The 23,815-nt window shown below is 39.0% G+C and overlaps 1 protein-coding gene across 4 annotated transcripts in view; it reads right to left on the reverse strand.

The window, feature by feature from the left end:
• CFAP61 (cilia and flagella associated protein 61) overlaps positions 1-23,815 on the reverse strand; it is a 115,735-nt gene that overhangs the window by 72,900 nt on the left and 19,020 nt on the right. For all 4 annotated transcript variants that reach the window (XR_012834841.1, XM_075749980.1, XM_075749981.1 and 1 more), the window contains 8 exons: positions 20,605-20,696; positions 19,822-20,009; positions 17,191-17,230; positions 15,181-15,320; positions 11,978-12,104; positions 11,058-11,135; positions 9,667-9,873; positions 7,434-7,568 (listed from right to left, as the gene is read on the reverse strand). Coding sequence is in view for 3 of the 4 variants with exons in the window: in XM_075749980.1 (XP_075606095.1) it covers positions 7,434-7,568; positions 9,667-9,873; positions 11,058-11,135; positions 11,978-12,104; positions 15,181-15,320; positions 17,191-17,230; positions 19,822-20,009; positions 20,605-20,696 (1,007 nt within the window). In the remaining variant the exon portion in view is untranslated. The remainder of the gene's footprint in view (positions 1-7,433; positions 7,569-9,666; positions 9,874-11,057; positions 11,136-11,977; positions 12,105-15,180; positions 15,321-17,190; positions 17,231-19,821; positions 20,010-20,604; positions 20,697-23,815) is intronic.

A 23,815-nucleotide genomic window follows, 5' to 3' on the forward strand; every position in this document is an offset into this window, starting at 1 on the left:
CTCTGTTATTCTAGTAGAGGCTTAATGATTAAAAACAATAATCCAAAGACCTTTTGCATTTTAGCCACTTTCAGTACATTCCAGTGCCTCAAGTGAATTAATACAGAACTGAAACTGAGCCAAAACAAAGCCTCCTATTACTACAGATTTTCTACATAGTCAGAATACACTTTGCTATAAGGTAGACAGCTATAAAGTATAATAGCACCAACAGCTTCTCTTAACCATTCTTAGCAATTCAGTGCACTTTCAGCTTTTATTACAGAGTACTGCTGGAGAGAAGGCATCTACAGAAGCATGACTATCACTGCGGTCATGCACACAGACCTTGATGGGGAACAGATACTTCCCAGTAACCACAGCTCTGTAAGCTGCACTGAGATGTGCTCTTACACATCTTACACTCAAAGCAAAGGTTTTGGAGTACTTTATAGTACTCGTACCTGTCCGCCTTCTTGACATTTCTCTCTGGACGCATAAGGTGATAAACCTTGCTCGCTCCCTCAATTCCTGTCGGTTGTTCAGTTAACAGCAAAAAGCTTTGCTTGTTCAGAATAGATCATTCTGTTCTACAAAGCCTCTCTCCCCATGTTTTAAGACCTGCTTATTTCAACTCCTTGTTTTTATTATCTTTTACATGCAACTGAGTTAAAATATTTTACCTGTGCTCTCTAGACTAGCTAGGACTTGCAACCGTGTGTTGCAAGCCTCCATTCCTTTTCCTCCGCTTTCCTCCACCTTGGGAGCAAGGCGTTAACTGTCCGTATATCAACTCCAAGTCCTTTCTACTCCTCTTCCTTCATTAATGGTCAGGGTAATGGATTATGCTCAGTCTGGGCTGCTGATCCAAAACATTCAAATCCTGTTCAGTTTTTTTCCGTAAAAAGTACTGAGGAAGGTGTAAGTCAGCTCAGCCCCAACTACACAGAGACACTAACATACAACTGAAGAGTTACAGCAACTTCTAATTAGCTGGCCTAAACATAAGATAGAAACTACACAGAACGAAATGCCTCCAGAGTTTGCTGGGGGAGACGCTCATCTAGAGAAGAGTTTTCTATACTAACACTCATATATCTGCTTTATTTTCCTTTCTAAACAAAAGTGAAAGTTTCTGTCAAACTTGAAAATGTTTTAGGTTTTTTTTTTCAGTTTTACCTGATAGCTAATTTTTTTTTTTAAACCCATGGCAAACATACTGGACATATTTTATTCTGTTTTAGAGTCCTGCAACTTTGCAATGGACATAAAATTCATTTAATAAAGAATAGTCCAGGACAGTACTTACACTTGCAACTCATTTGAGTATCTTGTGCAATACAAAAAATATGTATGAACATACGCTTTGATGGAACAAGTTATAAGATTACTCTTCAAACAATGATGTATTGTTTAAAAACATCTTATAAATCTTAAGTTCTCATTTGACTTTTTTAAAAAATTATTTTAAACTGCTTTTGGGCCATTTACTCACAGCACTTGCCATAAGCATCAGTGTGGAATCAAGTAAAGACACAAAAAAATACATGCATACTGAATGGTTTTCAATGCCTTGTATTCCAGCTTCTTCTTGAATCTTAAATTAACAACCATCATTTCTTCTGTGGTTAAGCTTCCACTTTTCCCAGACTACCAACAGGAGGGCAAGTTTTCAGCCTTTCCTTGTGTTCTGATCCCAAATGGTTTTGGTGGTAGTGCAGAACTACACACAGACAATGTCAGAACACAGAACACAGGCCTGCTTTTCTTTTAGCTTCCCAGTTTTGTAAACCCCTTCCTGATGGTCCAGGAGTCATGGAGTCCACAGACTACACACGTGCAAAACTGGCAACGTGGCAGTGAAAGCTCCATGGCTGCCTCGGGGGGAAAACAGGACACAAAGTTTTGCTACAAAACAGTAAAGGAAAAATCCTCTTTTGAAGAAAAAAAAAAACTAGTGCTATTAATAAGACTAACTCATTACATACAAGTTAAGCAGACTTTACCATTCTAGTGACAATCACTCAAGTCACATAACCTGTAAGGCAATGCTGGTATGAAGGAGCAGAAGGATACTACCTCCCACAGCTGATGCCGCTGCTCAGAAGAAAAGGCGGCACACTTTCATGCACGGCATTACTAAATTCTACGGACATGAAGTCTTTTCTTCAGATCCAAAACTTATTTATCCTGACAAGGGCCTTTGTGTGCTTTTCAGTCAGATAAACCAACTTTCAACTACCTTTCTTCAGGTAATCTCCAAGCACAGATTGAAGGCTGTAACATGAAAGTTATTTTTGTTTGGAGGTTTGCTGGGGTTTTTTTAGGTGTGCCTGCTGAGAAAGGACGCTGCTCAATCACACCATCTGCAATCACGGCCACTGAAGGGGCACTGAACTCACTGCTGTACAGGCATTCACCCCCCGAGTCATTTCCTGGACATCCAGCCAGCTGTCCCAGCAACACTCAACGGCTGAACAAGTTTAAAGTCAGCTACCTCAGAACACAGAGCTGGGCTCAGCATCTGACTCCAGCTTCTTGCCTGACCCTGCTTCGCTCAGTACTTCTTGTCCCCATTGAAACATTTCCTGTAATACACCTGTAGCATCACTTGAGAAGCACACAATTAACTGAGAAAGTGTTGGGGTGGTTTTGGTTTGGGGTTTTTTCCAAAATAAATTTATACAATGCTGTATTGGCTTCTGCAATGCTTTAATAACTATTCTGTCTTCTTTTTATGAGCTATAGCAGAAAAAAAACCAACTCTGAACTGTGCAATAAAACCTGACAGCTTGAATGCAGCCATGAAATAAAAAATAAACCCAATAGCATGAATAATAATGAAAGGGCAGAAACAAGAAAATAATTCAACAGATGTGTGACATTTTTGTTCTTCATTGTGGATCAGTTATTCTTGTTAATTATATCACCTATTCTTCCCTTTTATTGATAATTACATGAAGCAGATGGATAACAGAATGCTCCCAGATGGTGAGAAAGCAAACAAGTTTATAAATTGTTTATTTATGAAGAAATCATTAAAAATTATTTAATTATCTATAGTTTTCTACTCCACCAATAATTACATGCACTGTAAAGGCCAGCAGCACTTTATAAGATATTTAGTATTCTGTTGTAACCAACTGCTTTTTAACGTAACATGACTGAAATGACTGACAGATGTGCAAAACACAATAATAATCTAATCTGTTTTAACACTGTGGGAATTAAGATTTTGAATCTTTGGATCTTCTGCCAATTGGCACTTCAATACTGGTTACTGATTCAGAATACAAAAATCAGAGATTTCCTTTTGATTTGGAACAGCTGTAGAAAGTGTTTGATCTAATGAGCAGACAGGAGCTTTTTCAGGTCCACGTCCCAAAACCCTAGAGCATGGCAGATGTACGGCCTGATGCAATTTTGAGTGGAACCTCCGATATGCTCGCTGCAGACACACAGGCATCCCGAAGTCTGCGCACTTCCAGGGCTAGATGCAAGCAAGATCATTAGCATCTGTGCCATTCTAGAGGGCTGCAATGGGAGACAGGGGAGTTTAATGCCTCCCGCTCAGTGCCTTCTCAGTCAATCCTTACCCGATTTATCCAAATCTCTTCAGCAGAGCAATGGGAGAGAGAGTTTTGTAGGAACAGCAAAATCTATTTGCCATCTCAAGGAGTGGGGTAAAACCAGACTCTGTCGTTAGTGACTGTGATATTACTATGTTCATAAGAATTTGCAGCCCTTTAGGAAATGGAGCCACTGCTTGGGAAGTGACAGGTCTTTGATGCAGAGATGAAGCAGCACAGAGTTGTGGTTTAAGAGAGAGTGAAAAAACTTGTAGTTGCCTTAAAACACATGCAAACTTTAATAAGAAGGCCAGGCAGAAAAGAAGAACTGGTAGAGTTCCTAAATTCTGTACGTTTTTGGAGTCATAGTCATTTTAACGATCAGCAAAGAGGCAACACAAACCAAACGCCTGGCTCAATCTAGAAATATTATTGAACCAAGAGACGACGGTGGCTGGAAAACTGCAGTTAAATAGTCATTCAGGTAATGCTAACTTATGTTTTCATATGATAAACTTCTGGATTTTAAGAGTAAATCTATCTTACATATAGCTCTCCCAGAGACTACAGGAAGAAGGACCGATGCTTTCCGAGACACCACAAAACACAGCTCATGCTGGCTGCTAGCAGCAGGAGTGAGCAGGCCAGGAACCCATGGCAGGGCGGCACATGGGGTTTCCTTCCCCCTTTTTCATTTTTCCAGACACTGCAGTAGAATAGAGCAATTTGACAGAGGGACAATGAGAACAAGTTATCGCAGACAATTTCTGGTGCTCATCTGTAACACCTGATCCAGACCTGCAGGAAAACCAACCCTCCAGCACAGCCGAGATCCATCTGGACTGGCACGGCATGGGAATTAGCTGAGGGCAAAGCTTTTCTGATTCAGATTGCTGCTTTCGCTTCTGGCTTTGGAGGAAGGAAACAGGGAAGAGTCGTTGTGGGTCCTGGTTGATTTATCTGTACTGGGTCAATATTTATGAGTGAATCTCTTCATGCTCACAAGCGGGCTGGAACGTATTAAAGAGATACAGAAACCGATTGAGCCCCAGGGCTCCCACTGTGCACTCTCTCTAAGACACTAAGCCACTAATGGCCTACAGAGATATATATGCACAAATCAAGAGCTGTGCTTAGACACTGAGTGGCTGAGCTACTGAGCCCCAAGCTGTTACTGGTGAAAAATAAATTTTGCAGCAAGAAAAGGAGGGAGATGATAGCTCAAAACAAGGCTGGAACAAGAGGAAGGCAGCTGAAAAAGCAGTAGATGAAAAGCAGATGTTGATGGCTAGATATCAAGGGGCATCTTGTGGGTATCAAAGCAAGAATTTCATTACAATTATCTCCATCATAAGCGATAAATACTCAAGCAATTAATTAGGACAGGCAGTCACATGAAAATTTTACATTTCTGAAATTGACTTGCATTTACAATCTTTGTAGTGTAGTTTATGTGAAAAAATCCTGCCATCAATTGCAAAGCTATCTAAAATGAGAATTACAACGATAACCTGTCCTCCAGCTTTCAGGAACAAAGCGGGCACGGGTTAATGTCAGGAAGAAGTGCTTTCTAATATGAGAAGGCAAAACCCCCTCAGCTACAAGAAGCTTGGTGAGCTAGAACAGAGAAGTGAGGAGTGGTCTCAACTACTCGGAATCCCTGCTTGCCCAAAGCTTTTAAGATCCTGCAAGATCCTGTCCCTGTCTTGCTTAAAGTCACCATCACAAAGATGAGAACAGGCATTTTCTCTTTACTGCTATCAGGTGCTCGCCCCAGACAACTTCCCACTAATTCCTACTCCAGCCTCTTTGCCTGCCTTTCACTTTTCTCCCTCTCTTCTCCATGCTTTCCTTATGACATTGTTCTTCCATTTCCCTTTTATCTCACCTCCTAGCCTGCCAGCATCTTCCACGACCAAAATGTGTCTCACCTTGTCTCACAGTATTTTTTAAGGTAGCAATTCTCAGCCTTTCCCTCTTGCAGAGTTATCACATTTAACTCCTGGAAGGGCTATTTTGATCTTTACAACATGGGTTGTGTCTTCCTGCTTAGAGTGTCTTGAGCAGGCCTTTTGATCGCTACAAAATATAGAAGTATAATAATTTTGTGCCTACTGAAATTCGATTATATTAATTTTATAAAATACACCTCATTTTCTTTGCAACTTAGCTGCAGGATTTTGCAGGGAAGCACAAGATTATTGATGAGGATCAATCTTCCCTTCTGAAACATTAAGAGGGCAAATGCTTCACGCCTGGCTACTACCACAGCTAACAAAACATCCAAGATCTAAAAGCAGCACCAGCTTCTTGCTTTTATGAGCACACTCAGTCCCCTATGGTAGGTTACCTCTTAAGTTATAAAGCTTTCCCAACGTATGGTGGCCAAAGGTCACTTCATCCACCCAACAGAAGAGTCAATTTAGCTTTATATGGTTTCAAATTCTTTGTACTTCAGAAAACTACACGCAGCAGTAGCGGACTAGCTTTATCCTCAAGTTACCACCTAGGGATCAACCCCAGATGTCAGTTTTGATGGAACACAGTCTATCAAAAATCTATAATTAATGCTGGTACATATGCATGGATACTTATACAGTGGCTAGCCTTCACTCTTTTCAGCAGAACTTTGTTAGCTAAAATCTCACACATTTTATTAAATAGAAATTCATTAAACCTTTGAGATTTTAAACAATTTTCTCAGTACCCACAACTCTCAGAAATCCTCAGGAAGAGCCTGGGAACAGAGCAGACAACAGATTTGCAGATCTTTCAAACACAGGAAGTCTGTGATTTTCCAGCTCCAACAAAAATGCTAAGGTGAGCTCTTCTAGTAAGAAAGCAAAGGTTCATTTTAAAGAAAACAGGAAGTATTTCAAAGAAAAGTATCAAATTGTTTATTCTGCAGGGATGTGCACGTTGAGGGAAGGCTGCTCGACACAGCCAAGCTCAGACCAATGGCCTCAGCCACATTCTGGATTTTGCTTTGCCAACTGCTGCCTAATTAAGAGTTTTGGATGCCAGAAATTACTGACTAACTGCGAAAAGGACAGCACTAAAAATATTATATGGGAGCCCATCTCAGCCAACTGGAAGTTAGTAGACAGACATAAAGCTCCCTAATTATGTTTCTTTAGGAAATTACAGCTACCTACTGAGAGTATCCATCACTAATGGTTTTTCTCCTAATATTTCAGCTTTGCTAGTTACTCTTGTGAAGAGCCATCTTCACATCAAATTTTAGTTACTTAAAAACGTAAGACAGAAAAAGGTGTAAGTTATTTAACAAATGAAATTTTAAGAGACTTTTAGTTTAGAATCTCCAGCCTGCTTGAGTGCTACGCAAAAAAAACGTTCGGCAATGAAAATAATCTTTTCCTTTGCTGTTAAATCATTCCTGGTATTCTGAAGTGCTCTTTGAGGGTATATTGTGCATGGAAGAGACCTGACTTTGGGACTGAAAAATAAAATTTACGTCAGCAATTTCTACAGAAATAGTCAGAAGCATGACATTGTCTTTCTTCCACTGGCAGAGCATTAATACCTAAATAAACTTACCATGCAGAAGGGCTAAACGGTAAGTCAGAGCATTTAAAATGTGTTGGGAGTTTGAAAGTAACACCATGAAAAAACAGGTTAAAAAGTAAGCATTTCATACATAAACATTATGGTTCAGTGACTGCAGTTTGTAACACGTTTGAAATTCAAGTCGAGAAGGAGCAATGGTCGTGCAGAAGCAGAGCTGGGCTTGTAAGGGTATGGACACCGTGTTCAATGTAATTAAGAAGCAACCTATCAACACTGAGATGGTAATACCATCCCATCTGCCAAACCCTGCATTAGCTGGCACTATGCCTCCTGCCTGCTGCTGCTTCTGTTACCCACCTGATCCTTGGAGACCTGCTCTGATGGAGCGTTTATGCCAAGCTCTTCCAGAGGATAGACAATCTGTCGTCTTGGTCGCACGGGAACCATGTAATGAAGGGCAGATGTCAGGGAATGGGCACAGGGATTCTGAAACTGAAAGACAGCGATCTATATTTCAGCAGAGAGAATGTCAGAACAGTGCATCACAGATGTCTGTTGTATGGCTTTGCAAATACAAAATTCTTAGCTCTGTTGGCTAAATCTGAGAGAAAAATCAGCAAATAAACAAACATACTCAGAGCAGAGGAATGAATTGCAGATAATTCCTGACACTAATGAAGATAATTATGAGAGTAATTACATTACTATCTCTGTGGGAATGACAGATAAACAAGTGGTTTGGTTTATGGGATTTTTCAGCACAAGTATTTTCCCCAGGAGGATATTTTTCTCCATAGTGATCATGAATCAGCTTGATTTGACCTCATTAAGCTATGTTATCTGCTTACTGCTAACCTTTGCTTGTTTGGCAAAGAATGGTTATGAATTTATATAGAAATTCTATACCGACTAAAATGTCAATTTCATCCAAGTGATAAATGTTAATAAACTGGCATAAACTTGAAGTGAACAAAAACCCTAATGCTAATGTGAATAACATGGATCATTAGAAATAGCTGTCTTCCATTTATTACAGCATGACTGGCTCTGTCATCATTTATGACATGAAAGGGGGGGGGAAAGACAGTTACAGGAAATAAAGAATGAACATTAATGCAAACTAAATTACACTGAAGTACCATTCCATCCACAAATACTGAAAAAACTTGATGTTACTATGTTGAGAACTGAGTAAAATATCACATTTATCACTTATTGGAAAGCAACGATAAGTTAAAGTAACTTAAAGTAACTCTGTAGACTAGAAATGGACCAAACTGGAATCATTAGTAAGATTTAACTTTTCTCTTCCATCCACTGCTATTAAACTGCATTTTTGTAAGTGCCTCTTAAGAATCTGAGAACCTAACGCTACGCAAGGACATTTGTTTCTCAAGAGAACACTTAATAAAACTCCACAAAAGTGCACAGGAAAAAAACATCCTTCTGAAAACATACCTGCGCCTAACCTGTCAAAATTCCTATGTTAAAAACAGTGGTGATTTCAAAAACACCTAAGTCATCAAGGACAGAATTCATCTCGGAATGAGATGCTAGGTGCTTCCTTTAGCTAGCCATGCAGACACCCCCGGAATCAGACACGAGCATCTCCAGAGGGCAATTCTTCCCGTCCTGAGATAGGGAGTTATGATGGACGGATGGCCTGCCCTCTGGCTGCACCGTGTTTTCTCCACTCGTGCTGGCAGGAGCCTAGGCGATTAGGCTGGGCCAGACAGTAGCTTTAGATGGCTACACATCAGTCAGTTGACATGTCTGAGAACTGTACCTTGTGTTCCCTTTTCTGACACGAGACTGAGGACAAGACACATACATGAGCATTTTTGAAAGAATCTGCATTTTGCTTCCACAAATTACATTCTTCTTGGAAATGGACTTTCTCACGCAGCATTAGGTTCTTAGGGTTTTCCTGTGGCACTTAGAGACACAAGTCACATTTTCAATGACAATGAGGTGCCTTGGTCCCACTAACTTTTGATGAAACAGAGTCTAGAGTACCTAAATCACTTTTGAAGAGTTCTTATAAACCACCTGGACGTTGTTTTTAATATTATCGCCTTGCATTTACTCATGCTACATTATGCCCAGTGATATCATTCCTTTTTTTTTCCCCTGCCCCCCACTTTGTACTAAATCTAAATAAATACTGGTACTTCTCACAATTAATTACACAGCCAAGTGGCAGTGTGTGGGACAGTACAACATGATCAGGTCCTTTTGTTGAACTATGGGAGGAAATAGAAAACATTGTTAAATATAAAGATACAACATCTGCTTTATACCTTCTCATTTAAAACTTGACTGGTAACTGATTTGCAAGTGACAAAGGTATTCCAGGTGTACGAGCATGTTAAACTCACACACGCTACTGAGCGTCCTACGGGCTAACCCTACGATGCAACAGCTATGTCTGTGAATGCACATTATATCACACAAAAAGAAGAGAACAAACATCTTGCTTCAGGTTGCTAAGAAAATTCCTGTTTACAGTCATCCACAGAAACAAAGAGAAAAATGAAGTTGGAAAGGTGACAACATTTCACATGAGAAATACAAATAACTTTCTCCTTACCTTGCCTTCCACATACTGTGGATAAATAGGATAGTAAAGAGAAGATTTGTGAGCCAAGCGAAGAATCTCCTTTAGAAAGTGTTTTGTATAGTGATGAAATATAGGATTTAAGACAAAGTGGTAAAGATGTCCATGTTCTTCTTGCTGGTGGTAATTAAAATGAATAAAATCTTCAATGTTGTAATGTGATCGAATATACTCAATATCCTGGAAAATAAGAATGTGGAAATCAGCAGCGACAAAACAGCTACATTTACAATATTTTAGCAAGTGCCAACGCGTTGCCTTCTATCAATCAAGGAACTAAATTTGAATACTGAACTTAAGTGCCTTTGAGGGTTGTTCTCAAAGCACACTGACTGAACATATTTTTATTGAAAATCCTTTTGTTGTATCAAAATCTCCTCTTGCAGTTTGGCCCCCTTTATTTAGGGGGAATGCATATTTGACCTTTCACAATAATGTCTGGTACAGGTTAACAGACATTCATGGAAGGGGGGGGAAAAACCCACCTCTGTTTTGCTGAGTTCAAGACAGAGAAGCCTAGACTGTACTCTCACAAAACTTAAACTGAAAAAGGGGAATTCTACAAAGAGCTGTGTAAGAAATGCCCCCTAACAAGTCTTCCTTCTTGAAGTGATAAGCTGAGATATTTGCATTTTTATACACTCAAAAGAAATTGCCGTATCCTCTCATCTCAATGCTCTTAATATAATTAAAAGCTATCTTTGAAAATAGAAGCGACTACTCTATTTTAAAAACTGAGCATTCCAGCTGCTGAACAATCAAAAAATCTGCCTTTTCAGCCATAGCAGAATGCCACAAAAGTGAGCCTTAAAGAACGTTTACTTTTCAAGAATAATGTGCCACATTGTCTTTTTTTTTTGTACTCCATTAGAGCATATGCTTTTCTGTTTGTTTTGAAGTTAAGTGTCTGATTCATTATCACTCAGAATCTACTGTTGGAGAAAAAAGTCAAGAAAGCAGATCTAGATGGACAACTACAACTCTTTGCAGTACGGGTGGCAAAACCACTGACCGACTTTGGAAATTAGGGGGCAAAATAGGTGATTATAAACATATGCAGAGGCAGAATGGCTTCCTGCCAAAGAACCAAAAAGAGGTGCAAGAGGCATACTTTCAGAAAGCATCAGTAGCTTCTTGCAAATAATACGAAGATTATTTTTTTCCATCTGTGTGTCAATCATCATTTGTAAGAAGGGAAATAATACAGTCTATATAGTCAGGACAGAGAGAAAAAAGTTTATACAGAAGTGGTATCTCTTACATATACGTTCTGTTAGGTACATGTATAGCGGCAAACACAGAACAGCCTTTAGCATCGAGGGCCAAGCATTACAGTTTTCATACAATACAGAAATAGAATTTACCATTTCATCTCTAATGACAGAAATGCCAACTATTTGATCCAAAACTTCTGCTATGAAAGCCTGTACTGGGATCCCATCCTGCAAGGCAAAAGCAACATATGCATGTTTCCTACTTCATTAGTAATCTTTCTTTTTAATCGTAACTCGGTATTTCACCACACAATCACAGTTAAATACTTTCCTCCCAGTATACATTCTACCCAGTACCCCAATTTAACCACTCTTTCTTAATTCAAGACATAATGTTTAAACAGTGTATATGGCTTGACTCTTGACCACGCAGGACTTTAGTAAACTAAATTTTCAGTTAGGATATAGCTGCTACAGGAGTGCTATAAGCTCAGCCACTAATTTGTTCCTGGGTTAAGTTCGGATTTTAGGAAAGAATATTAATTAAACAGACATTCTCCATCAATAGTTGTATAAAATGGATTTCCCTACAGCTGCATGATTGGTAATGATAGTGCTTGTTTTTTTGTCTATGCAGCAGTTTCCATCACACAACAAAAACACAGATGTTCCCTACTGTCCGATGGACATATGTCTGGTCACGTTATGGGAAGGAAAAAGAGGCCCCCACGATGTGACAAAACACAAGTACGTGTTCATCCCACAACCAGATGCGCATGCAAGAAAAAGCAACAATGAGAATCGGGCTGCGGGTGGCCAAAAAACCACATCCAGTCTGCTTCCATCCCTGCGTTTGAAGAGTCTCTAAAGAAGAGGGTAGTTGGTATGGGCCATCGCTTAAATTAGCCGTCAAGTCAGGCTGAATACAGCCTATACCAACTGTTGGTACTGACTTGAGTACCTATATACTATACAAACAGCGTACTAGTTTAGAGTGATGTTTGTATTTATGGAAGTTTTTACCAGATTGTATCCATTCTCTCAGAAGTATATTTGCAACAAATACTCACTGGATCCCTGCGAGCCAGAGTAAATATCTTCAAGTCATTCAATATACTTTCATTCAAGCTAAGGGTTTTAATGAGCATTTTGACACCAAGCACGTCATTGGTTGTTGCCCTTCGTACACTAAATGACCTATTAAAAAAAAGGAAAAAGAGACTGAAACTTCCCTCTGTGACAAATTAAAGACAAGTCCCATACTTAAGACAACATGCCTTCCCCAAGCACTGAACGCATCTTTTCGAATGTGAAATTGATTGCTATGTAACTATTTTTTCCAAATGCATACATTAACTTATTGCATGATAACATAAGAGTTCACACATCTACTTAAGACAACTCAGGAATATCCTGGCACTTCTCTAGTTTACACAGTCTGTTCGAAAACATCTTCCCACCCACTAATTATGACAGTCACAGTCTATAGCAGCTGAGGAACTCTCCCATGTGGTCTGTTCAAGGCATCGACCCTTCCCGGTTAAATAAGGCTCGTATAATGAGCACTTACAGAGTGCTGTTCAAGGAACTGAACTACAACTTAATTTCCAAGAATTAAGTTATTTCACCCACAGTTAAAAAACTTGCGATTCATATAGTGTCATTTCCATTCCTGGTGTTCTTGTTTTCAGTTTAAACTTATATGGGCTATTCTTCAGCCTAAGTCACAGTCAATTGAGATTGATTTTGTGGAACGTGGTTTTAATGAAAAGCACTAGTACCTTAAAAAAATAAACCTACAACCAAACAAAAATTTCTGATATGTTATGGGAAATTTCACAGCTCAATCTCATTGATCATCTTCAACTTGATTATTTCAGTGCTCAAAAGCATACATTTGATTACTAAATTACAAACTAATCCTGAACTTCTAAGTAAGCATCAGCTTAGTTTGCACATTTGTTAACACATTTCCACAGACAGTTAATTGCAAGATCAAACAAGTGACGAGGATGATGGTCAGCAAGACCAGCAACACTGGTCACTCTGCAACCCATGAGCGTGCTATCTTCCAGTCACTCCACCAAGCCCAGCACGTGAGTTTTTCCTCCCACCCATGTGCCAATAATGAACTACATTTTTAATATGACAAAAACCAGAACATGCAAAAAATTTGAACTTTTAAAAAGAAACAAAACCAAAACCACCAGATCCACTGTGATTATGAAATAGTAGGGAAGACTATCTAAGGTCTGTCCTCATTTCTCTTCCAGCAATGAATTAACTCATTCTAGATGCCCAATTTCTTCGACTGCTCGGAGACCAGGACACTATTATTATTATTATTATGCTTTTTAGTGAAAATTGAGGGAAAGTATCCATTAAGCATTTCAGCCTATGCCTTGTCATCTGGGGTTTTTTCTCTTTCAGTGTTAAGTAGCAGACCTACACTTCCATTTGCTGTACTCTTGCTTTTTTGTGTACTTAACATTTTTTTTTATTCCTTTTACAACCTTTACTAATCAGTATCTCATTTTGTGCCTGTGCCTCTTCTGATTTTGCCCTTTCATGTCTTCATATTCCCATCTTACCCCGTTTTTCTTTTAATCCATTTTCTGTGACTTCCTTTTCACTCACATGCCTTTTGAAAGCCCTTGGTGCAAGTACAAGGTATTGATCTTTTACTTTTTCATATTTTGGTTTTATCTAAGAGAGTATCTGCTGTTGTGCACAGAGCTTTTTTGTTCTTCAGAAACTTTCCAAAAGCTTCATCTGGCTTCTTCCATCGCTTTTCTGATCCTGAACCTCAATGCAAGGCTATTTTTTTTCCTTACTTTCCTGCACAGCTGCAGGGAGGGCCAGAAAATGCTACTAACGACCCTATTCTGTTTTCATGGAAGGGCTGGTATCATTTGGAATATGCACAATTTAATCAGAATTGTAAGGGTTTTTTAGAAAACCTTGATAACAAGTTTAATTTTGACCAAAATCACAAGAGGACGTATGACTACCAATCCTACTGGTGGATTACTGAACAGCTGTGACTGAGATTAACAGGAATTACTCCAGTGGCTTTCTTTTCAGCCAGCTGGATTCTTACATAGTACACAGAAGCCCAATTTCATCCCATGGTAAAAAGCTTCTGCACAGGTCCAAGAGTAGTTGGGCCAGTTCCTGCATGAGCTATTTGTACACCACCAAAGGTGATTAAGTGTGCAATTAAAACAGAAGTATTTCTCTGAAACCAGGCAGTATTTAGCTACATTAAGACAAAAAAATGAAAATCTCTGTGCCACAATTTAAGCTTGGTGCTTGGGCCAGTAAAGGCTTGTTATACAAACAAAGCATTGGAAAACAGATAGCACGTAACAGAAGTCATAGCAAGAGAGGGTTTGTGTCCCAGTTCACCAGTATCTCAGACTACAGAAGTGTTCAGAGTATCACAGAAACTGAAAAGTATGAAATAGATGATTCGACACAAAAAATTAGAAATAAATTATATAAAATAGATACTCAACAATGAGGTTATTGCTGTGCTATGCATGTACCAGAAATGCATTACTGCATTTCTCTTAAGAGTTATACCATGTTTCCAAGAATTAAATCTACAGCAGGATCTGAAGTATCAATGTGACACAACCAGACCCAAGTCCAAAGGGCCAAACACTGCACCATGTCTCTCTATTGGCCTTGGTGCACAGCGAGGTAACTTGAAGAAGCTACTTGTCTGTTCCAGTGTTCATCTTCAATAAGTTAGTACTGTATATACAGATTTTAAATGAATCCTCTCATTGCACTTCGGTTTTACTCAAAGGAAACTATACATAAATGCTGGCAGTCAGAAGACTGCTTGCTTTTACATTTTTATCTCATCTCTTGTTTCATTAAAAATCATGTCACTAACCACTTTATTTCACTGAAAATATAAGGTTATTTCTACATTGTCTAGTACGGTGCTGTGCGGAGATACACCCGAGTAGGCTTAGGATTCACTCCAGAACAGGAAGCAATACAGCTGCAGTAACGCTGCTAAAGACTAAGTTATTCAGCTCTGCTCTTAATTGCTCCAGGCACAGTCCTGGACTATGCAAACATACTGTTTTGGGGACTCAAGCTACCATTTTTACAAGATGTTGTTCCATGTCGTGCAGAATACCAGCTTGGTCCAAGATAGCAAAGGAATAGCCATCTGGTGCTAGGTAGGATGATGCAAGTATATTCCATAAAAGCAGTTCAGAGTACATCATTTGTTGTCACAAGGCACATGACTCACGTGAGCAGCCCCGCGCGGTGAAACACATACAGCTCATGACCAAGTTTGGAAGTACAGAAAGGAACAGCCCGAACAAAACTCTGGATCAGGTGGAACTCTGGTATGTGATGTGGCACGAGGACGACACAGAAGTCTTTGTCCTGAAAAAGTTTTGCAGACAATAAAGGCTCTTAGTGCTCTCAATGTAAGCTTTACACAAAAGCTGCTGACTAGAGGGGACAGAAAGAAAACAAACTGAATGCAGTGCTTACAACATACATACACTCCAAGTATTGCTTGACCCAGACGGCTTGATGCCTGGGCAGCACAAAGGAACTGATGAGCTCAACATTAAGTTGGCTCACAGAAACAAGTCTTTCAGCTCCCAATATAAAGGCTTATTAGTTAATATCCTGATATTCCCTAATGGTTCTTTTTTGCATCCCCACCTCGTTCCTCTTTCCTTCCTCAGTAGAACAGAATATTTCAGGTGGAAGAGACCTACCATGACCATCCAGTCCAACTGTCTAGTAGGAACGTTATCTCTATGCCCACACCTTTAGGGCTAACATTTTCCCTTAAAAAGTCCTTTTTTGTACCTTACTATTCTTCTGCAGTGGAATTTCAGGACAATGTATGTCTGTCTGGGATCTTTTGCACGCTTGCAGCTGAGTGTGACCATCAACTAGAGCCGCGTGTCCTAAAATCCTGAACAAACAGCCGGAGTGCACCCACAGATTGATTTGCACTGCAAGCACAGTAGACAGGATGTGCGTGCATACAAAGACATGCTGTATTGGCAAAGTGATTGTTCAGAGACTTGTAAAGTTTGCAGAGGTGCACAGGAATCTCCACTGAACGCTCTCAGGTGAGAGAGCATTCTCTGGAGATAAAACTGCATGCCACAAATAACTATCCATTCAAACTGCTCAAGTGCTCCCTTCCACCAGAGTCTGTCCTGTCCTTTTTTTACTCAATACACTTTTTAGGATCATCTCACTGCACATCTCACACTACAAGGGTAGTTGGAGAACTCTTTAACGATTTAGACAGACGCTTCCTGCGGCACAATGCATGCTGAGAGACTCCCAAGTAGCACAGATCTGGAGGATGTTTAATTGGTTTACTCTGGCTGATTATTCTATGGCATTTTTTCAGTACAAAGATATTATTTGAATCACGCTCCTTTTCTTCTCTGTAAGTGCACTATGTGATTAATTTTTCTTACTACACCTGGTGATTCCATTGTGACATTTTGTTTCAAGGAGTGACAGGCGCATTGTTGGAAGGATAAATTACTTAGAGATTTGAAATGTTTTCTGTGTTCACTTTCTCTGGGAACTTTCTTTGGTGGTAAGCAACATTTCTGAACAGGCTGATATTAGAGCCAAGTCTGTATCTGTGGTCACCAGGACCTGTCTCTAAGGGATGCTACCATGCAGTAATTTGTAGCGTGAATTTACAACACACTGTAGAGTGCATTAAGAATGTCTCAGAAAGTGGACTTTGTTACCTCAGGTAAAGATTGATCACACAGGGAGTTAGTGTGAAATAGCTACTGCACTGTACATTCACATCCTTATTTGTCACATGTTAGCTTTGCCCTAAACATAATTCTTCAGTGCCACTGCTTAGGCTATAGGTAAATACTATGGATTTCCTTAATACTGCTGTTTTCTAGGCTTTAACTCCATCTCCTTTGATGTATTTTCCCTGATCTTATTTTTAATTTAGGTACAGTCTGGATCTATAAATGATTTAAGAGATTTTGAAACATATGCGTTTTAAACCTGCATCTCAGAAGAGTCCCTACAGAACACAAAGGACTCGTGTACGCAATATACAAAGTCCAAAAGCAGCCAAGGAGAGGAGTTAAACTCCTAAGGGTACCTCAGCCCCATGTAACTAGCCATAGCATGCTCCTGTGAGTCTCCGACTCAGGCATCACATCTAAATACTCCAGTTGACAACTGCACTACTGTCCCATCGTGCGTACACACACACAAACTTTAAAACTTTAATTATACTTACTGGAAAAAGCTTGAAAACATAATGCAAAAAATCCAGCGATCTGCAACCAAGAGTAAACATTGTTGAAGTGTATACCGGACAGATCCTATACATTTCAATATTTACATCCCCGTAAGTGCAAGGAGCATTTATTCACAGCACTAATCAGGCAGTCCTGCTGTCATCATTAATAAGTCGCAGATGGTGCATGCTGCACATCAGTTGTTGACTTCGTGCTTAAAGCATCACTACGAACAAGAATAAAGCTGAATGTCTGAAATATCAAAACAGAGGCTCTTCACTGCAAGGGAAAAAAGATTGACTCTCGCATTGTTGACTCCCAACATTTTTCAGAAGTCATTCATGGACTGTCAGAGCAGCATTAGTATATAGCAAACATTAATGGAGGTTACAAACAGCAAACAGTATTTTCATCCAGTACAAGTTCTGTCACTAGCTACTTGGTAAACCTACCCGATGTACTGTATCGGACTAACAGGAACATCAATACTTTGAAATTGTTTTTGAACACTTTACTACTTTCCACTTCCCACCTACTGGTTTGGAGTAATTTCACTCTTTTCCATGGTGACAGTGAAATGTGACATTTGAGTTTAAAGAGACATGAGATCTAACAAATTTTTCCTGTTTCTCCTATGTGTAAGGATATCAAAGAGCTCTAAACCCATCAAAAGAGTTATGCTGAAGCTTTGTAAGTATTTTTCCACCGTACAAAATGTGTCTTTTAAAGAAATTCAATATGAATATATATATATTATCTAAAAATACTGATAAAACCTCTCCTCCCTCTGGACCTGTAATTAAGTTCCCTTTAATTACTTCACCAATAATATTACTGAAAAGATAAATAATTTCTAATTAAAGTATCTATGATTGAATGAAAACTTAAAGCAGCTGTACATACAGATCTGGGTTGGGCTATTATATATTCACCCATATAATACATAATTATGACTCATTAATAGAATAGCTAAATGGGGGAAAGGAAAATGCTATTGCAATGCAGTTTTCTATTCTCTGGTATCCCGGTATCTTCTTGGCAGTAAGGAACACGAGAATGTAGGTAGGACATTTTTCAGGGGGCTTAAAAAGGTATCAAATATCTGCATATAAACTAGCAATTTAGTTCCTTCACATTTCACTTGCAATGCACTAACGAGCCACACAGCAGCTCTAGATTTAAGAGATGGAAACATTTATCAACTTTCCTGGGTAACACAAATTCCCCAGTAGTAAACTTCCCTTGAGGGCTAAGATGCAATCATACCTACACTTCAACCAAACTACTATTTCTGGATTCATGCTGCGCAGGGTCAGCAGTAACTCCTTCAGGACAAGATTCTGAAATACAGTCAGGATTTCCTCATGCCATCTTTTCAACATATTTGCTTTTCTAATGTTTCTTTCATAAACAGGTGGATCAAACAAATGCAAGCTAGGGAAGCATACAAGCAAAATATTTGAAAACACCAAGATCTACAGATTCCTCAGCTCTGAGAATTGGATCTTGCATGTGTTAATCTTAGGAATGGTATCTTCCCCACAGATACCCATCTTGGAATCCAAGCTGTTCCAGAGGTGTCTTCAGGGAAAAAAGAATGGGACTGCAGTGTTGAACGATAAACACGGTGAAAATACCTTGAACAGAAACAACAATGGTGCATACAACCAACAGAATGTCAGAAGGGGGCAAAGAAGTGACAGATCCTTATCCTAAGCAGGATACTATGAGCAGAGAACTCAACTAGTCTACAGAGAGATTCTTTCCCGACATAGGTACAGAGCACTGCTTTGAATTGCTATTTCAGTGTAATGGAGTCATTCCAGAGCAAGCCCCTCACCTCACTATTATTTTAAAATAAAGTTATTTTATTCTGGAATAATTACCTTGTTCGAATTTTATTTTAGACTAGATTGTCCATAAATTACCTTTTCTGGAATGGACTCTCTGCAGTGTGACTGTTCTATTGCATGTATGTTGATCAGTGTTTCTAAGTAGACACCGCAGACTTGTAGCACTGCACTTCTCTCTTCATAACAAATTCAAGCTATGTTACACAGCAAATATGTGCCAAGAAGGCAACGTGTTTGCTTTGCTTTGGTAACTTAGGATACTTGCATTTGTAGCAGATTCAGTGTTTAATCCCTTTGGGTAGGCCCCTTCCTTAATAAAGAAGCAGCTTAATAAATGGCATTAGTTTTCAAGGAGTTCTGATTCTTCTTCTTAATGGAGTTTATTCCTAAATTTCCTTTAAGCCAGATAAGCTCGCAAGTTGTCAGTCACCAGTGACTACTACTACAAGTAAAAATATGTTTTTTCAAATGGTACTACAGTTGTCAAACTCATCATCTATAAAGTCCTTCTACTGATACCTTGTGTCTCTAGAATATCTTGGGTGTGCTTCTGTCTACTTTTTGAAAGTATCTACATGTTTTATCTTTCTTTCTAGGATCTATAAACAAGAGCAGGGCTCAGTTATGATCAGAGGGCAAGAAAGAAATGGGAAAAAAAGTCAGAAAAAATCCAACCTAACTGCAGCAGGTGCTGTCACTTTTAGATTTGTCCTAAAAATGTAATATTGAAAATTGTTATTAAGATTGGGAAAGCAGTAACTATTCATTTGTACTTACCGAGTTTCATGCTTCTCATCAATACAAAATAGATTGATACAGAAAGCATTTGAAGCTCCTCTGTACACTGGACGAAAAGCATCTTTTTCTTCGGTCTTGAGGAGCAGTGTTGCTGATGCTTTGAAATCTTTGGCTCCGACATCATCTAACAGCAGTTGCGCATGGGAAATGGTAATGGCTCCATCTTTCTGCAACAGCAATAGACCAGTGATCACTTACAACATTTCAGAAAATATTTTCATTTGTTAATTAAAAGGTCTTGCATCATTCCTATCATACAGCATTCCAAGCAGACGCACAGGGATGTGTGGCACATTTTGACAAACACAGAAGTTCATTTTTAGCTCAGTAACACAGTCAAGTCAAAATCTCAGGACTCGCAGATCTTCAGAGTAAGACAACTCTTGTGCTGTTACAGGAACGCGCTCTCCACACCTGCAGGAGCCCACTCAAAGCTGTGCTTCACACGCCTTCACCCAGCAGCAGACCTGCACAAACAGGTCCCCATCCTTTCTCTCCTCTCAGTGCTACTTTATTCCCAGCCCCGTGCTGTCTGGCAGTTCATGTGGAACTGGATGGGAAACTCATCCGATGAGCAACTACAACCACCTCCATCCAGATCCCAGGTGGAGCAGCTTCTGATCTATGCATGACAGCAGATCTAAGCATGGGCCCATGCAGAGGACACTGCAGGAGTGGAAATAGTAAGCATTACTTGCCCTAGTAGCCTCCACCTTTGCTTTACACTAAAGTTATCAGCATTGCTGTGTACAGCAGTATTACCTGCACAGCTGCATCCTGGTCATGAACGTGTTCAAAGTTCTGAGATGAAACAGTCTCTGTTACTTGACTAGTTTCGTTGCTTTTATCTTCATCTGAGTAATGAAAAAGAATAAATGCATCAGGCTTAAAAACGTGTGCTCAACCCTCAGAATCACAGCAATAACAAGAATGTGCCAGACTACCTCTATTGAAAGGTTTATTTTATTTTTAACAACCACAGTTAAAATAGACCCTCCTACAGTTACTTAGCTAGAACTTCATTAGGCTATTTGATTTTAAGGCAAAAAAAATAATCAGGGAATTGGTTGTAAAATAAAAGTTGAACAAGACAGTCTGGAAGCAATTCCTAACTCACGTATTATACGTACAAAATTTTTACTCTATCTGAAAAGAAAAATGAGTCATCAGTGTATTGACTGGCATTTTAAGCACTGTGCCTGTTGCTAACTTATTTTTCTGACAATCTCAAGGATGAGGGAACATTCTTCATTTTCAGACTAGTTCTAAAAACTAAAATTCAAAATAAATCCTAATCAAGCCAGAACCTTTACTTACTGGTGCAAGCAAGGACAAGTAACAGGGATTTAAATTCCCTTCTTAGCTGCTAAACCTAACGAGCTCTCTAAACCCCATTTTACTTCTTATAAAAGGTGGTTGCTCTTTCATCAATCTTTCCCAGTTTGTCTACTTCCTCCTCTTCCTCTGATACAGAAATTCTCTCCTCTGCTGCTTTACTTGGATGCTGAAGTAACTGCTTCAAAGCACTTTGTCAACCATTGCAATTTTGTGTGTGTGTGCGTGCAAGATTTTTTTAGCCAAAAAGAAAAAAGATGCTCATTGAACCACACAGTAGTAGTGACCACAGGCAGTGGTAAGCTTTTAGACATCAGCAGTGTCAAAAAGAATAAGAGGGCTCTGTGAAAAGGAAAGGCACTTTACAATCAAAGCAAGAGAAACCAGGTTTAAGTCTGTAGGACAGATCACCCTACCATCCTCAGCAACATTATAGTAACATTCTAGTCTAGTTTATTCCAACCTGAGTAATAATATTTTTGTGAGTAAACAGATAGGATGAAATTACTTGTAGCTATCTGATGAATCAATATTTAAACACTGACTGCCATGATACATACATACATGATGCTATATATAGACACACTTTTACATATATATGTATACACACACAGCATATATACACACAGCATCTCTGGTGAAGTGCTTAAGCCAACTAAAGCAAGCATCTACATGTTAGGGAGTTCATTTAAATATTGATGTACTTTTTTTTTTTTTTTTGCTATTCAATCCCCTAGCCAGGGCCAAACCCAGAGTGGATACTTAAAATATTAAGAAACCACAATAAAAATGTCCAAAGCCGATTTGGAACGTATATGATCATGATGTTTGATTTCAATTACCTAACCATTATTTTAAGACAGATCTTAGCAGTTGTACACAGCAACACACAGCAGCTCTCTAGAAGTCTACTGATGCCCGACATGAGCATGTCAGAACCAACAACGAACTTTTATAACGTCGCGATGTTGCTAGAGAGCAGACAATGGCGATTCCAGCAGCTGTGACACGCTCTGGGCAAAGAAGTTCCTAAATCTGTGTGGTGATTGATTATTTTCTTTAGAATCAATGGAAGGTGAGGGTATTCAGAACAAGAGATTATCTGATAATGCATCATATAGGTTACATTTAAAGTTAATGTTAGGGACTAAAATTATTTTAATCATCAACTTCGAAAAGAAACATTGAAATAGTAGTGAATCCTACGTACTCCTCCAAATAACCACCAAAATTACTACAGCAAAGTGTCAGCTGCTGTATGTTGAGCTCCTGAACATATCTTCAATATTTCTGCCATTCCTTAAATTATCACCTCTCTAATTTTACAGATATCTTCACAGTTTGTTTTTATATTCAAAAACAAAACCTGAAAATAAGTTTTAACTAATAAACTCTTGAGGTGTAGACATTACTGCCGCAGAAAACACATCAGACCAGGACTCCCTTGTACTTGAAAGCTCTAGTACCACAACAAAGTCAAAGTTTGAGCTCCGGGAGGAAGAAAAAACACAGTCCAGAAAATCCAGCACAACAGAATTCTTCACTCCTCTCTCTGAACTTTACCTTGGGAAAGCCATCTAAGCTACATTCACCGATATAAGCATTTCTTCATACTGTAATGAGCTTGGTTTTCCTTTTAAATTACCTCAAAGGTTTAAAATAATTTAGTCAAAAGTAGTTTTGAAAATCTGTTATCTGAAAATCTGCTTCTCTGTTAGTAGAAAAGAATGCAGACGCAATGTGCACAGCAAGAAGAAACACAGAGGTTAGAAATCATGGTTTCTCCAGGGGTATCACAGATGTGAGATTTCACAGAAATGATCAAATGTCATCTTGATTAACCCAGCTACATTTCTCATTATCAACAGCCTTGCAGGTGTCAGAAGTTAATTAATACAAGTCTCTTGTTGTCATGTAAATATTGATATGTTGTTTCTGACTTTATACTAAAATGAAATCCCTTAATGGCTCCACCATCCGCTCCTGTCAACGTAGCTGCGCCGCTGTTTACATATATGCTGTACACAAGTGATTGAGAAGAACATAAATATTGTTGCACTAAATGGAGTAAGGAATACCAACAAAGAGAAAAACCAAAATAATTCAGTGATTGCTGGATTGTCAGCAGAGGTAACAGTCAGCAGGATTGAGAAGCCAGTTCACCATGAAGCCTGATGAAAAGCCCTTGAATCATTCCCACGGCATCATAATGTTTTCTAGCCACTAATTCGTGACACCATATAGAGTAACAACCAAATTACTGTAATTACCCCGAAACGTAAGTGGCATATCAATATTGTGTTAAAGACAGATTTTTGTATACTCTTTCATTATTATTCAGTATTACATTTTGAAAGGAAAAACAGTATCAACCTGTGGTCTCTACTTACAAGCTAAAGAGCTTGAAAAAAATATCCTTATGTTTTTGGGGTTTTTTTTTTTATGTGAGAACGTAAAATTACTCTAGAAAGGAATGCAGCTTGCATTTTAAATTCTCAGCCTTTGAATTCATTAAAAGAAAGTCCACACCCTCCATTGATCTAAGGTGTCTAGTAAGCCTTCACTGCCTTCACATCAAGGGACAATTTGGCAACAAATTTCCAATACAGTAGCCTGCAGTAACAGTGCAATCATTAAA

The sequence above is a fragment of the Balearica regulorum genome, chromosome 3 (assembly GCF_011004875.1).
Source record: "Balearica regulorum gibbericeps isolate bBalReg1 chromosome 3, bBalReg1.pri, whole genome shotgun sequence".
Classification (NCBI taxonomy): Eukaryota; Metazoa; Chordata; class Aves; order Gruiformes; family Gruidae; genus Balearica; species Balearica regulorum.